The 17,857-nt window shown below is 25.2% G+C and overlaps 1 protein-coding gene across 3 annotated transcripts in view; it reads right to left on the bottom strand.

The window, feature by feature from the left end:
• The window catches only part of LOC136071905 (kinesin-like protein KIF17), a 36,870-nt gene that overhangs the window by 1,560 nt on the left and 17,453 nt on the right, over window positions 1–17,857 (bottom strand). For all 3 annotated transcript variants that reach the window (XM_065797701.1, XM_065797700.1, XM_065797702.1), the window contains exons 3-10: window positions 14,385–14,530; window positions 12,254–12,560; window positions 9,852–9,982; window positions 9,540–9,774; window positions 6,303–6,470; window positions 4,446–4,600; window positions 916–1,053; window positions 87–390 (exon numbers count right to left, since the gene is read on the bottom strand). In XM_065797701.1, the coding sequence (XP_065653773.1) occupies window positions 87–390; window positions 916–1,053; window positions 4,446–4,600; window positions 6,303–6,470; window positions 9,540–9,774; window positions 9,852–9,982; window positions 12,254–12,560; window positions 14,385–14,530 (1,584 nt within the window). The remainder of the gene's footprint in view (window positions 1–86; window positions 391–915; window positions 1,054–4,445; window positions 4,601–6,302; window positions 6,471–9,539; window positions 9,775–9,851; window positions 9,983–12,253; window positions 12,561–14,384; window positions 14,531–17,857) is intronic.

Genomic DNA, 17,857 nt, shown 5'->3' with positions numbered 1-17,857 from the left:
AGATTTATGAACGATATCTATGTCAATAAAATATACATATAGTTTAGAATAAAATAAACTTTAATGAATCTATTCATAAGTATTACCTTCGCCTTCCCATTTTTGTATTTCTTTAACCATTCTACTTTGTCTCTGTTTAGCATGCTCTTTTCGCTTTTTATGTTTTGATTTTAGTTCTTCTTTACTATTGTTAGATGTTTCACTGCCTACAAGTTGTTGCTGGAGAGCATTGAGACGCTTAACTGTTTCCTCTTGAATTACGGCTGCCATACTTGAAATATAATTTGATGGAGCTGATGTAGTAGTGTTTTCTGAAACCTTGATGTCTGGTTCTCCATATATATCATCTTTTTTTGAAATCGAAACTGAAATACTATGCTGAGAGCCACTCTATAAAAGATGTAGTTAAGTCACTATAATAAATTTATTTATAACAATTTATTATTTTTATTTTTAGATTAAAATATCTAAGACAAAATGAGAGTATAAATCAAAAAGGCTCTAAATATAATAACCCAATATAACTTGAAATTTATTTATCACATTTGTGCTACACAAATATTTTCATTCTTTTATTTCTTATTTATGAAGCTGATTGTAAATTATCATAATTATCATAAATTATAAGCTACTTAGCCATAATTATCATAAATTATAAGAACTTAAACCCTATATAAAATTGCCTACCTTATTCTGTGACTTTGTTTGTTACAAGTACAATAATAAAAAAGTAAATCAAAAAAAGTTGAAATGCTCATTCAACTGAGGAAAAATGATTATGACTATTAATAACTTCCATTACTTACATATATTTTGAACAATTTGTAAATATTTTAATAAATTATTCAAGAAAACTTATAAATTATGATTTAAATGCAAAAATAAAAAATTAAAATTATTAAAGAATTCTCTAACCAGTTTATCACGTAAAAAACCAATTCCTTTTGCAACATCTTTCACAACATCTTTTGCAACATCTTTTGCAGCGTTTGTCAGTATTTTAGATGGCGACTCAGATTTCTTACTCTCATTTGTAGGACTTTTTTGAGAAGCCTATAAAAATTAAATATAGATTCATTTTACCCCTGTACTATTTAGACTGAAATTAAAAACAAAATTGTTAATATTTAGCTTTGCTTTATGTTTTCGTATCTTATTTTTATCAACTTCTAGAAAAGAGATAAACATCCAATAAAAATAACAAATATATTAAATAAAAAAAAGCTTAATTTTTTTTTTTTTTTTACATCAGATTAGTAAACGAGGTCTGTGAATGCCCTATAATTATAAGTTTTTGTCTATCAAAAATGTATTTGGGAAAATTTTTATAAGTGGTAACGCCCAAACTATGGCTAGATACAGCTCTGATATATGTATATATATATATATATATATATATATATATATATATATATATCAGAACTGTATATCTGTAAACTATATATGTGTGTGTGTGTATATATATATATATATATATATATATATATATATATATATATATATATATATATATATATATATATATATATATATATATATATATATATACTCATATATAGTTTTATATTTATAAAATATAAAACTATATATGAGTAAAATACAAATTATAGATTAAATTATACAAATTATAGAATTATAATATAAATTATAATTAATAATAATAATCCATCAGCTCTTATTAACTCCAAGGTAAGCATTTAACTTCTTTGAAGCAGTGAGGGGATTTTGACTGCAGTTCTTCCAGAATAAAAAACTTATACTGTGGTTTTCCCATATACAAGCCACAGATCAACGACTGAGTAACTTATCAGTTTTTATACGAAAAAAAAAAAATTCATATGCATTATAAATTTTATCAACTTTATATTGGAATAAAATTTTAGGAAAAGCCAAATAAGAGTTATCTGTTCTCCAACCATCAGATGCTTGGAATCCTTTGATATTAATTTTATTTTTAAATTCTCTGTCTTAGAATAACTACTACTAATTATTACTACTACTAATATTCTATTTTACTCCTCATAGCATGAGACAATCCCTTAAGTCAAGAGATAACCCACACAAAGTCATGATTCCTCATAGTCATGAGATAATCCACTCAAGTCATGTGATAATCCCTATTCCATACAATTTAATGAAATAATTTTTAAAACTTTTTTTATACAAAAAAAACTAAATTCATCTGCATTTTAAATTTTATCAACTTTACATTGGAATAAAAATTTTAGGAAGAGCCAAATAAGAGTTATACGTTCTCAAACCATCAGATGCTTGGAAGCATCTGATGGTTTGAGAACGTATTTTAATTTTAAATTCTCTTGCAGAGAATTTAAAATTAAAATAATATAAAATCCTTTGATATTATTTTAAATTTAAATTCTCTGTCCGCATTATTATTAAACCATTGTCGCAATAAAGGCCTAAATCTTTTACATTGATTAATTTACTTAATAAATCTAAAATATATAGTCCAACAAATTCATGTTATGACGGAGCAGAAATTTGTGAATTTGTTAGACTATATATTTTAGATTTATTAAGTAAAATAATCAATATAAAAGATTTAGGCCTTTATTGCAATGATGGTTTAATAGTAATGCGTAAAAAATTTGGTTCACAGCTCGATTAAATAAGAAAAGATATAAAAAAATTTTAAAAATATTGGTTTTCAAATCGAAAACAAACATAAATTTAAAAATTTGTGAACTTTCTTGATGTCACATTAAACCTCTCTGAAAATTCAAATAAACCTTTCAAAAAACCAAACGATGAATTATTGTATATTAATATTAACTCAAATCATCCACCCCAAATTCTAAAACAAATCCTGATTTCAATGATAATGTATTCAATTCCTCTAAACGAATATTTGAAGATGCCATTAAAAAAAGTGGTTTTGAAAATTTTGAACTAAAACTTGACCCTGAAAAAAAGAATTCAAAAAAGCGAAACAGAACTAGAAATGTAATTTGGTTCAACTCCCGATATAGCAAAAATGTTTCCACTAACATAGGAAAGTGTTTTTAAAATCAATAAGCATTTCCTGCCCTCTAATAAATTACATTTATACATTTTAAATTAAAATACAATCAAAGTAAGCTACAGTTGCACAAAATATATGGAAAGAATTATAAAAGGTCACAATAATGCTTTGAGGGTGAATGGAAAAAATGCTTTGCCAATCATAAGCAATCTTTCAGAAATAAAAGGTATTCAAAAGACACCATGCTGTCAAAATATATATGGGAATTAAAAGGTAAAATTATTGATGATTTTATACTGAATTGGTCCATCCTTAAAACAGCGCCTACATATAAAAATATTTCCAAAAAATGCATACTATGCCTACAAGAAAAATTTGAAATAATTACTCATGCAAAACAAGAATGCTTATTAAACAAAAAATCTGAAATAATTTCTAAATGTAGGCACAAAAATAAGTTTCTCCTAAAAAACTATAAAAATAAATGAGCTCAAACAAATAGTTACATTAAATCCCCCTTTTTTAAAACATTTTTTTAAAAAAAGCATAAGTAATCATTTCTAAAGAATTCTTTTTATAAGTGTCAGCAAATTCCACAAATGTGTGAAAACTTACAGTAGTTAAGACATTTGCGACTTCCTGTAATTTAATTTTTGGTATAAATTGAAGTTTTATTAATTCGATCATTTATTTCTGATGAGTCTTTATTGATGAAACAGTGTTAAATGAAAAAAAAATTTTTTTCATTTAACACTGTTTCATCAATAAATTTTCTACTAATTTATAATTGCTCTGTTCTTTTAAGAACATTGAGCACTCTATTTTGTAGAATACATTTAAAGTTTATATATATATATATATATATATATATATATATATATATATATATATATATATATATATATATATATATTGTATAGTAATTGTTATATCTGAGGCATATGTATAAGTATTGTTATATCTGAGGCATATGAACATAGAAAACCAGGATATTGTATTAGTAATTTAAAAAAATAAAAACTAAACCCACTAAATACCTATAATAATAACTAAACATACAAGAGTAGAGTTTGTGTGTGTGTGTATATATATATATATATATACATTGTATTTATATATATATATACACACACGACTTCAATCATTTGGAGGTTGGCATCAGGTCAGCAAAAAAAATTTGAAACAAAGGTCTTACCATTAAACATAGAAACGAGGTTGGCAATTTTTTGCTGACCTCAAACACTTTTAGGTTGGCAGTTAGGTCAGCATTGCTAAATGCCGACCCTAATTCCGAGGGTTTATATATATATAATATATATATAAAATATATATATATATATTAAATATATATATATATATATATTAAATATATATATAATAGTAATTAATATATTAATTATTATTTCTAAATAGTATAGACATTATGGGAAAAATATAATGCAATTTAAAATAATTTATTTACTGAACGATGCAAGTCTCGGATTGCTTCATCAGTGGCATTAGCTTTTAATTGAAATTCTCTATAAATTTCATCAGCCTGATCAGAATGGAATCCTTTTAAGGTAGCATTATGAAGAGTGTTTTTTAAATCTTTCTGAAGTGCCAAAACCTCTCCTTCTATTAAAAAAAAACTATTGAATAAAAATTTTGTGACACAAACATAATTAAAACTACAATATTAAACACCATATAGCAATATTTAATAAAATTTTATTTTATTAAAAAGAAACAGCAACATTAAAAAGAAACAACAACAACAAGGATTTTAAAGTTAGATATTAATGTGCCTCAAGCAATAAACCCTACTTTTTGATATAACCGGCAGAAGTTTCTGAAAATGTGTGCATGTGTGTATTTATGGGTGTAGATTCCAAATCTGGAAAAGAAAACTTACAAAAATGATATTTGAGTAATTTTATTGTTGTTAATTTTCTCTTTCCTATGTTTGCTATAAAAATTGCAGTATGAATCACAATCAATAATATTAACTTAGTTTTGTACAAAAAGAAAAAAAAATTCATACTTTTAACTATAACGTGCTCATTTTCTATTTTTAAAAATATCAATAAAAATATCTCGAAAAAGTAAACATTTATAAGTCTGGCATTTTGGGAAAGAGGCAATTAAAATGTTTAAAAAAATGAAGGCATTAAATTATATTGAAAATCAATAGAAATAAAAAAAAAACTTTAAGTAGGGTTATTTTTTTAGGGGGAGGTGGGGGTATATATATACTTACAAATGTATATTTGGAGGGGGCAAGGATTGAAATGGGAAGAGATCATTCAAAACCATAAAAAAATTGTAAAAGTAGGATTGTTTGTGTAAGGGGAGGTGGGTAGAAATGGTCTGTACAAGTATGAAAATTAATTAGATTAAATAGATTAAACTTAAAAATAAGATCAAAATAATATATTTTTTGATTGTTTCATGATGAAATCATGTATATATATAAAATCTAGGATTTGAGATTCCATATACATAAAATTGATGATTAGACCTGGTGCATACATAAAAATCATGATTAGCCCTTGTGCATACATAAAAATTATGATAAGACCTTGTGCATACATAAAAACCATAATTAGACCTTGTGTATACATAAAAATCATGATTAGACTTTGTGCATATGTAAAAATAAATAGAGCACTTAACCACAATAAAAAATTATAATTAAAATCATTGTTTTTATGCCTGTTTTTTAATAGGAGAAACAGGCATTAAACAATCATCATCATTAAACCTTGATCAGATGCAAGGATTGTGCAGCTATGCTTCAATACTCACAACCTCCTACTTTCTATTTTATTAATTCCAATATGTTATCTGCTATGCATTCTTTTAAGGTTTTGCATACACCTGCCTTAACTTTTTTTCTCAAGAAAAAAAAATCTTGAAAATCAATTAGCTGTAGAAAATTTCAAGTGAGAAATAAAAATAACAAAAGTGATATATTCTAAATATTCTTCTTATTTTAGTATTAGTTTTAGTCTAGATTATTTATATATTAGTTATGTAGATCTTTTATTTAAGAATTTTAGATAATAGGTTATAAGTGAAAGTCGAGTAAAGATCTTGATTCTACTCACAGGTCTACACATTTTCTCGACTGTACTGACACAATTTCTATGCAATATTGTAAGCAACATGCACATTTTGTCTGATGATGTAAAATATTTACTTAAATTTAATCTTTTGGTAACTTAAAATTCTGACATATTTTTACTTAAAATTCTGACATTATTTTTACTTAAAGCCTAATTTTGGCTTATGTCTTTGCTTTAATGTTGGTGTTATGGTTATGACCAAAACAAAATACCTAGTTTCTCTTTATTAAACTTTTCTTCCTCAAAATTCTTTTGTAATAATTCAAGTTTACTTTCATACTCCATTTTTATTTGCAGAGCTTCTTCATTTGAAACATGCTGAGTTTGCTCGTTTGATTTTGCCGAACTGAACACATTTGCTTGACTTATGCCAAGTTTAGCTAAAAATAAAAAAGCTATTAGGAGTTTACATAAAAAAAAATGTGTTAATTTCAAAAAGAAACATTAGAAACAAGTTTACTGATAAAGATAAGAAATAAATACTTTTTATAAAATTTCCATTATTATAACTGGAGTTCAAAAGAAATTTTTGTTTTTTATTTAGTGATTTAATTAACAAAAATAAAATTTCTTTCCTTTTATCAGATGTTTTTTTAATCAGAAATATATAATCCCTTATTTTGTTTTATATCCATTATTTACTAGTTCATAAGTTAAGAAAAAAATATTTCACTTACTTTACTGTCTTGATAATAAAATGATGACTATTATTAATTATATTAAATGATGACTGTATTTGGTAATAAAAATATCTGGTTTAATAAGCGATTGCACTTTTTTTATGACTTTTTTTTTTTAAATAATCAAATCAGAATGTTGTTCATATGTGAAAACATTTCAGTGTTTACCATATGAATAACATTTCAATATTGATCAAAAATATATTCATAAGATCTCATTTATTTTTGAAATAACTATAAAAAAAAGAAAGTAAAAATCTGGGACTTAAAGTTGTTCTTAAATTAATCCACTTTTTTTATAACACACTTCATCAATTTAAAAGCAAAATAAATGTGGCATAAAATGAGATGAACAAACTAATCTTGTAGTTATTACTTTATCTACCAGTCAGAATTTGCCAAACTATGAAGTTTTCACTGATGTTTCTCTTCGTTTTACTTTACATATATTTAGATGAATTTTATCAGAAGACAATGATAAGAAATGCTCCAAACATTTTTAAATGTTACTCTATCAACATTTAATTGTCTTAAATATTGATAGAGTTTGATAATATTGATAGACTTAAATATTGATAGATATATGTTACATGCACTCAAATATTTTGTACAAAACATTAAAAATATTTTTTAATGATATAATTTATAATAAAAAAGTTTTTTAATTTATAAAAAAAACTTGCATTAACTCACTCCAGCTACAACAAAATTAAAGACACAGAAATAAATAAAGAAAACATTTCAAAATGTATAAATCCATAATTAACATAATATATTGATAAACCGCTATTAATAATATTTTATCATTCATATTTAGCAATTGGCTGATACCGATGCATTGGCATCGGTCATAAATTCAATTTCGTACTCTATTCTTTTTTACTAATAAGTAAATTAGGATTTTTAAAAAATATAAAGTTAACGGTTAACGTTAATTTGCAAAATAAAAATGTTAAGAGGAACATCTGGCAGAAATTTTACATTACATTTACATTTGTTGATTTTAAACTTATCTCTGTGTATACTTTGGATCCATAAGTCATATAACTGCTTTCCTATATTACAAAAAGACACTAAATGTAGGTAGCTCCTGATAAAAAATTCCAAAAAATATTTAAAGGTTTAGTTGTTGTAGATATGTCTATATAATAACTTAGGTTTATTCATGCATTTTCGTTGATAGAATAATTATATTTTTGCATACAATATAGAAACACAAAACCTAAAAAAACTGGTTTTTTAAAACAACATGCATCAACACACCCCTAATATTTAGTTTTAGGTTCATATTTAAATAATATTTAGTTTTAGGTTTATCATCATATTACTATATTATTATTATTTATTTTAGTCTAGATTATAGATAAAAATCAATGTTAATGGACCTTTGAACTCTTATGTGCTCTGGTGTGGTGCACTAACTACACACCCCCCCACCCCTTTCTTTCGTTAATGTGGTACGAATAATTATCAATTAAACCACAATCGAGAGGATGCTTTTTGCTTTATTAATTGCAGAATCTTTTAAGGAATTATGATATAAAATCATGTGTCATTCTTGTGTTCCAAAAGCGTTTAAGGAAAAAAAAAAATCTTAATAAGAAAAAAATGTCTTTAATAAACCCAGAAAGATCTTGTGCAGTAAAAATATTTCGGTGAACTTATTGGTTTTTTTTTATATAGATTTAGGAGATAATAATATTAACTATAATATTATTGTATTGCATGCTTTACATGCAAGTAAAATTGATTTCATTGTTTTCTAAATTGACTGTAGTAGTTTTTACTGAAATAAATATTAATGAAATACACATTATAAAATTTATGAACAATATAACCACTTGGTTAACAGAACTATTGAAAAGCTTTTCACAGTTAAACTTCTAAATATATATATATATAATAATAATAATAATAATAATAATAATATATATATATTATTCTGGGTGATTCTAAACACTTTTGCAAAAGTCAAAAATGTAATAAAACAATTATCGGTACATTTTTTTTCAAAAAAAATCCCAACACTATTATGGTTCTAATATATAAAAAATATTTATTTAATTTTATACTAATATATAGTATAAAATTAATTATATATTTGTTCATCTTGTATATTAATTTTAAGATTTTTCCATCCCATGCCAACAATTATTACCGAATTAAAAATTAACTTTAAAGAAGCTTTGAGTTAAAAAGTTCTCTGAGTTTTTGTTATGATAACATTGTAAAACATATACTTGTGCATTATTTTCTATAGTTTGTTTGATTCCACTAGAAGTAAACTTTCAGTAAAAAGTTATGGTGTAGTAAAGTAGTAATAAATAATGTATAAAAACCAAACAAATATTTCTTTTTTAATAAAAAGTCTTTTATAATATCAGTTGTACTTGATTAGAATCAATAAAAAAATGTTTACAGATGTTATATAGACAGATAAGCAAATTATTTAATGCAGTAATATGTGACTATTTAATTACTAAAAAATATGTAGCAAACAAACATTTATTTTTTAATAAAAAGTCTTTTATAATATCAGTTGTACTTAAATAGAATCAAAAAAATGTTTACAGATTTAATATAGACAGATAAGCAAATTATTTAATAAAGCAATATGTGACCATTTTGAATGTGAAGAAAATTATGAAATATTACTAAGAATATTTAAAATTTTTCTTTTAGTAATGAAACTTTTTCCTCAGTAGGCAAAACAAACATGTTAAATAATTTTTTTTTATTACAAAAAATTTGTGTAGCTTAATAGTGTACCTAAAATTTCAGGAGTCATTGTCAACTCTCCAGTGAGGACTTTTTTAAGAAGAGCTATTTCTCCTTGATATTCTCGAAGAAGAGCATCTTTAGGATCTTCATTTATTTTCGGCTTATTCTTAATATTTTTTGCACGATTAGCATATCGCAAAGTACTGAGTGTTTCATCATAGTTATTATCAGCTGGACTAATACATGCTACCATCAATGTTTTTGTATTACCTCCTAATGAATCCTATACCATTAAAAAAAATAAAACAAAAAAATTATTTTTAAAACAAAAAAACAAAAATTATATTACTATCACCACACCTGGAGCAAACGAGTTAACTTTGAATCTCTATATGGTATGTGCTTAGATTTTCCATCAACAAGTGCTGATATAACATTCCCAAGTGCAGAGAGTGATAAATTAATTTTTGTAGCTTCTTTAAGGCGATCACCTGTGTATTAGCATAAATATAAATATTAGTGAGCATTCACCTGTGTATTAGCATAAATATAAATATTAGTGAGCATTCACCTGTGTATTAGCATAAATATAAATATTAGTGAGCATTCACCTGTGTATTAACATAAATATAAATATTAGTGAGCATTCACCTGTGTATTAGCATAAATATAAATATTAGTGAGCATTCACCTTTGTATTAGCATAAATATAAATATTAGTGAGCATTCACTTGTGTATTAGCATAAATATAAATATTAGTGAGCATTCACCTGTGTATTAGCATAAATATAAATATTAGTGAGCATTTACCTGTGTATTAGCATAAATATAAATATTAGTGAGCATTCACCTGTGTTTTAGCATAAATATAAATATTAGTGAGCATTCTTATAAAAAATTTTAACTATAGGAGAGTAAACAACAGGGTTAGCAGAATTTCAGAGAAAATTTAAAATACAAAAGATTTACATTAGTTTCATTTTAAAATATTGTTAATTTTTATTTAAATAGATTTAAAAATATTTAGGTTTATGTTTATAATAAAAAGTATTTATTATTAAGTTTATACATTCATATTTAAAATACCTATTAAATAATTTAAAATAATTTAAAAATATTTAATATAATTTAAATATTTAATATGCTATATTAATATTTTAATTTAAGACTAAATTTAAATTAAAAAAAAAAAAGAAATTAATAAAAAATAACACTTTGTTTACTTAATAAAAAATTATTTGATTCTTTTTTTACTTCAAAACAAGTTGAATTTTTGCATGAGAAAACTAAGATTTCTGTAAAAGCAAAAAAAAAAATCTGTTGAAGCAACCTTTTCTCTCCTTAAATGCTATTTCTTTTTGCATTTTAATATATTGATGACTGCCTTATTAAATGAACTTTAGGAGTTAATTAATTGGTGCAGTTGTAAAGTGCTTGATATGTAAATAGGTACACATCTCTGATAGTACAGTGATCAATTTATTTATCAGCGCACTTGAATTGTTTGCCGAAGCTTGTGTATCTAGATAAAATTATTCATTGCTAAAGCTTACATTTTGTGTACTTTCATTCCTATAACAAAATAATTTACTTTTTTTTTTTTGATTATTTTCTTAGAGCTAAAGTAATTCAAAAAATGCAAAAAAATTTGATTCAATCAACGCTTTCAAAACAAACTCATTCACTGTGCACAGAAACTCATTTAGTACAAAGATATTTTTAATAAATTTTGTTAAAATATATCTGTTAGTAAAAAATATCAAAAAATTCTTAAAGTTTTTGTGATAGTATAGCATTTAAACATTTGGTTTAATTTACACCATGTCAAAAAATTTAACTGATTATACTTGTATAAACTTGTATATTTTTTGAAAATTCTTAGATGTAGGCCAAGTGTTGTTCATTATATATGTTAACAATACTTCTGATATAAACACTAAAATCTTGTCAAATTGCAACTTTTCATTCATACCTTCCATCAAATAATAATATCAACATTTGAGTTAAATGGAGAACAAACTTAAACATTGCCATACCGGTAATCTAATATAGATGCTTAATATAGGTAAATTCAGGATGAAATTAAATGTTGATAAGTATGATAACAATTATTAATGGTATGCAGTACAACTAATCGAATGGTATGCAGTACAACTAATCATGTATCTAGAAATCAATCCGATATACAACCAAGTTAAATAAATGAGCTTAAATAAAATCCACAAACATTAAACTTCTATGATTTTATGATTTTTCATGAATCCACCAAAGGACTCAAGCGATATAAAAATATGAGCTTTCTAAAGATGTGGTTTAAGTTAAAAATGTGTTAAGCAACTGGGACAAACTACTAGTTTTAAATTAATATAAATGGATACAAATTAGTCAAAATAAAATAACTGTTTTAAACAAAATTAAAATAATTATTTAGAAAAATAAAATTACTTTAAGTACTAACTAAATAAATGTATTCACCAATTACAATATTTAACTTTTTTTATCAATGTAAAGTTCAACTTCACGATTTTTTTTTTGAAAAATATCTATATTAATTAATATTATCTTAATTAATTCTAATTATCTATATTAGTAATTTTATCTCTATTTTATTTTACTTTTTTTTGAACTTGAGGATTTATTTACATTAATACTAAAAACTGTAGACGCTTTTAAAGGAAGCATAATTTTTATTCACTGTTTTTAAAAATTGAAAATCATTTTGTAAGATAAAAATCATTAGTGGTAATCACAATAAACTCACCTGTTGCACCAGTTTTTGCTTGTCTTTCACTTCCAGCCAAATCAACGAGGTTTAACTTTCCAGCACGAATATGTTCTTTTCCATCTGTCCCAAGTTCACATGTTTCAACATAGATTGTAAAAATAGAATGAGATCTTGATGAATCAGCATTCATCAATGTTGCACCAACAGATCTGTTTTGGCTTCCCTTTTTCATTAGCTTCTCCATGTCTTTAATAGAGTGACAAGCTGCTTTCGTTAGCCCTTTTACATATATACCTGAGTCAGGATGTTCTTTAACATCTAGCTTAGCCTTGAGATCTATTCCCTATAGTTATAAAATCTATAAGAACACTACGCTAATAAATTGGTTCATTCTAAACATAACTGTTGACTTAATTCATTTTTTTACTTTTATTGAAACTCATAAAAGCTATTTTCTGAGGAATTAAAGCAGTGATCAAAATATCATGCTCAATATGACATAGATGCTAATAACATGGAAAAATTTTTTGTATTGAGCTGGTTGGTCAAACTTTTGGCTTTTTATTACATAAAAAATCAATTTTGAGGTTTTATAATTTTTAAATTAAACTTAAAAGCAATAACAATATAAAATAATTATATTATATTATATTGTAGGGGCAGTACTTTTCTAAAAACATGGGAACAACCCATCCAATGTCTAAAAAGATGAAAACAACCAAACCTTTGTTTAATAACAATGGGAGCAACCAAGCTCTTGTTAAAACATAATTACTACTAAATCCTTGTCTAAAAATCATTATTTTAAAGCCAACTCAGCCAACTGAACAGCTTAATTAGTCTACTGTTGATTGTTAAATATTGGGCTTAATATATTATAAGATAAAGGTAAAATTAATTATATTATAATAATATTATCACTAGGCCTTAAAGGTGCATCCTAGTTACTCACACTATTAGAACAACTATCAAATTCTTAGTTTAACAATAAAAGAAAACAAAAAGTTAATGTTCCCCTAAACATGTAGAAGTCTGAAAGATTTTTTTAGATCTGAAAAAAAGCCAAGACTTTTTAATGAGAAAAGAACTCTAGGTCTAAGAATACATAAAAAATTAGCAAATCAGAGGACTATTTTAACAATGGGGAGGCTAAAAAGAGACAAAGTTGAATCAACCAATTGGTGTACCAATGTTGATAATAAAGAAATAACAGCAGCTGATCAATCAGCTTAAATAAAATTTGACTCAAACAAGGAGATATTATGATAAAGTCATAATACAATATATTGAGTTATTTGACAGTAATATTATGCCCCGAAATTTTGATTTCAACATATGCTTATTAGACAAATTCACATTTATACACTTATAAATGTTTTTGTATTACTTTTTTTCAATGTTCAGCCAATAATTCCATAATTCAAGTAGAAACTTAAAGTAGTAAACAACTGGGGCCCCGGCCCAGGCTCCAGCTAAAATGAGACTTTTTTCAAATCCAGACCCAGCCCCAGCAAAATTGTAAGATTTAGCAGGGGTTGATAGCCAGAGCTAGAGATAAATTTTTAATTCTTTATATATTACAATTTTATACTTACATTTACTATCTATTAAATTCTGGCATATATTTATGCCAATATTTAATAAATAGGGACAGATACAGTAAAAGGATGCAACTTGTTGAATAAGAAGCCAAGTAAGAATGAGTTTTGGTTTATTGTAATAGAGACGATAGCTCATTTGAACATTGACCATGATTAGAGAAACAGCATAAAAGAGGAAGGCTAAAGTCTGCTGATGATGATGATGACAATAATGATGATGATGATAATGATGATGGCGATGATGATGATGATTACAATTATGATGATGATGATGATGATGATGATGATGATGACAATCATGTTGATCATAATGATGTTTATAAATCCATATATATACAAAATCAAACAGAAATTTTGAAAAAAAAAATGTACTTTAAGATGTATAAATGTTTATGCAGCACCGGTCACAAACCCGGCCCTGGCCCCGATCAAATATTAACCCCAGTCAATAGCAGTGTTCTCATTTCTTGGTTTTTGAGAAAATAGCTTTTAATTCTCAAATTTTAAACAAACAATTTTTAACAAAAAAATAAAAAACAGAATACTAAATATAAAAAATTACGTGCCAATAAATCTCTGATATCTTCATTATATATTTCTAAATAAGAAGCATGAATAAGAAACTTTGAGTTATCAGAAACTTGAATGCTTTCAAATATATGCTCAAATGCACGAGGGATAATACCACGCTGAGATGGTGGATCTTCTATTCCTGTAACCAAACATAAAGTTTTCAAAAATTTATATTAAATATTTATATTTTAACTAAATCAGTTTAATAACTAAAAATATTTTTTCAAATAAAAAAAATACTCAACACCCAATAAATAGCTTTATATTAAAATTATATTTCACTAAATTCTAAAAAGTTTTTTTTTATTGTACTGAAAATTTGCTAAAACTAAAGATTATTTCACTACAGGTATTATTCATTTTATCTGATACTTACGCCTTTTTTATTTTTATTGTTTTCATTTAAATCATTACAGATGACACAGTATTTAAAACACAAAGTTTAAGTCAGTTGACAAATGCAAAATAAGTACCTAATAAAGTAATTAATAAGTGCTTAAAAGTTAAAGATTAATACTGAAATTTATAATTAAGATACAAAGAATAGTATATTTTTTAATATCTAGATTGAGAACAGATGGTTAGCAAATATGAGGCAAAAAAATGAGAGAAGTGTCTGGCAACAACTGCTAACAATGGAATAAACACAATTCTAAAAACAACAAAAATAAAAATACAATTCAAACTAAACTGTTTTTCACATTACTGATTCCATGTTTACTGATTCCATGTTAACATTAGACACAGTTGGAAACATATATATGTGGCATTTAAAATGAATCATTCAAAACATCAAAATTTTCCTGTGTTATCAAAATAATTTCAAATGTGTTCGATTTGATTTTAAAACTTTAAAGTAGCGACCTTAGTGCTTCATTTAAAATGTCTGCAATACAATTGCACAACGACGACTATTTTCTTATAGTGAAAAACTGTAAACAACACTATGTATTCAACGTTCTTTACATTCAAAATTGGTTCATGTAAAATAATGCTCATTTTCGCTCTTTTTACTTTCAGTTTTTAAAATTATTTTTGTTTAATGGTGAGATTCTTTTAGTTTTATTCTCAAAAACAATTTCAAGGAGTTAAGTGTCAAGATGTTAAAAAGTAGCCCAATCTGGGAAACTCTTTGCAGATGTCATGTCCTACTTGCATTAGAAGTTTAGTATAAACAAAAGAGAGTGTAGAAGTAATTTATTTTAAAAACTGTCAACAGATAACTGTTTCTTGTTCCAGAAAATATTTTTCAAAGCTAAAAAGTGATATTGTCAATTGAAATTTGGTATTTTAACAAGATTTCTTTAAATCCTCAGTTTGATGCAACAACTGGTTTAAACTATGTTAGTGATTTCAACCGGTTTAGTTAAGAAGGAAAATCAGAGAGAGGGGGTTCTTAAACTGAGTCAACTTAACACAATTCTTTTTGATGAAAATTTCTTGTAAGTTCCAATGACTCTTTTTGGAGAAAATTTCCAGAAAGTTGCATACTCAGATTTCAAACTGATGTTTTATGCAACTTTTTAGAAATCAATCACCTGTTTTAACTCCATCTATGATGCGTTAAAACACCTATCAATCAAAGAACATAGTGTTTTATATGTTGTGCAGTATATGAATATATCCCTATTAAAAGCTGTCACTTGCCAGCTACATTTGCCATGAATATACCACAGTGAACAATACAACAGATGGAGTAAAAAGATGCATGATTAGGGACTTTTTGAGTTTAATCAACACCAAAAAATTTATTATATCAAGTAAAAAATTTAGTGTAAAACACTAAAAAAGTGTAAAACAATTTAAAAAAAGTGTCACTTTTTTCAAATTGTTCTACACTTTTTCCACACCACATCATTCCACACCCCAGCAAACATTAAAGAGTGCAATTTCATTGGACCTATAAGGCCTTTTTGAGCGGTCTACTGTATACAGTGGGCCTAGAGGTGGAAATAGACAAAAAATATTTGTTTGAGAAAGTCTATAAAAATTATTTATTCAGAAACTAAGATAAATTTGTGAATAAATAAATAAAAAAATTATGTTTCTAGCTAATTTCTAAGTGATGATATGCAATTTTGAAATTAATGAATTTCCAATTTTTTCGTGTATTTAGAAAAGGTTAGTAAACTTGGTTGGCTTCCATTCAAAATGAATTTACCGACATGAAAATTGATAAACCATTTATGCAAAAGTTATTTTTAATTTGATATGGAATATATTTTTGAATAAATAAATTAAAAATGTGTTATTTAAAAAAAAAAAAAAATTTTCAAAGCTTTTTAAACTTAATTATGTAATTATGTTATAAATTTATGTTGTTGCTTTTTACAAAAAATCAGATTAAATCTTAGATTTTCTCAAAAGTGCTAACTTGCCTCTTCTGTGTCATACATTTTAAAAATGTTTAACATTTCTTTTTTTAAAATATTTTAAGGGGAACTGAGGCAAGTTAGCACTTTTTTTATTTACATGATTTAAAAAAGTTGAACAGCGATTATTATTTTTTCTTAAAATATGTGAAAATTTTATTTTTGGTTATAAATATGAAAATTTTATATTTTTTATTTGTTTACTTGATATAGTTTTGTGTTTGTTTCAGCAGAAGTAAAGTAAAATAAAAAATAAATGTAATGGAGGAAAATAAAAATGTAAAATACATCACAGAAACAGATTTATTCACACAATTCATTAAAGCTGACAAAACTGTTAAGCCAAATTCAGTAACATATTCAGCCATTAAACAAATACTTTATAAAAATTTCGAACTATCAGTTAATTCACTGGAGTTTGAAAATGTGTATAAAAAAACATGGAAACATTGTAAATGTCTGAAAGAGAAACATTTAAAGAAAAATGGATATGCATTAACACTTTTACAAGCATCAAAAGATATTATTTATGAAGTAGAGGATGCTGACATAACAGAACCGTGTTTTTCAAAACAAAGAAAATCTTTTACAGAACTGGGTGATATGATGAAAAAAGAGAGGAAACAGGAACTTCTCAATTATATAAACAACTTTATCACTAATGAATGCCCAGAGTTGCTATGTTAACTAGCTATTGGGTTACCTTTTATATATATTTTATAACACACAAAATAATAAAAGTATTGCTCATGTTGGAAATGCTATTTATACAATCCATATGGAAACAGTAGATATTTTTAGCATAGATGAATCCATTCCTTTAATGCATTTCCTTACACTAAGAAAAGTGCAAATGAGAAAATTAAGATTTTTTTTTGCTTCAGAGGGCATATATTTTCCAACAACCAATAAACTGCTTAAAGGAAGAAAAAAACTGCGCCCTACAATTAGTAATGTTTTGACTGGAAGAGATGTTTCTGTTCAATACAAAGAGCTTATAAAAATGACAATTGATTCTGTTTTGAACGTAATTAAAGATTCTTTTATTCCAGTATATGGCGATGAGAAGGCTTGAGGAGTCAAGCTGGAGCCAG

Source organism: Hydra vulgaris, chromosome 05 (assembly GCF_038396675.1).
Source record: "Hydra vulgaris chromosome 05, alternate assembly HydraT2T_AEP".
Taxonomy (NCBI): domain Eukaryota; kingdom Metazoa; phylum Cnidaria; class Hydrozoa; order Anthoathecata; family Hydridae; genus Hydra; species Hydra vulgaris.
The sequence above is the reverse complement of the archived record's forward strand: the minus strand, read 5'-3'. Positions and strand labels throughout refer to the sequence as shown.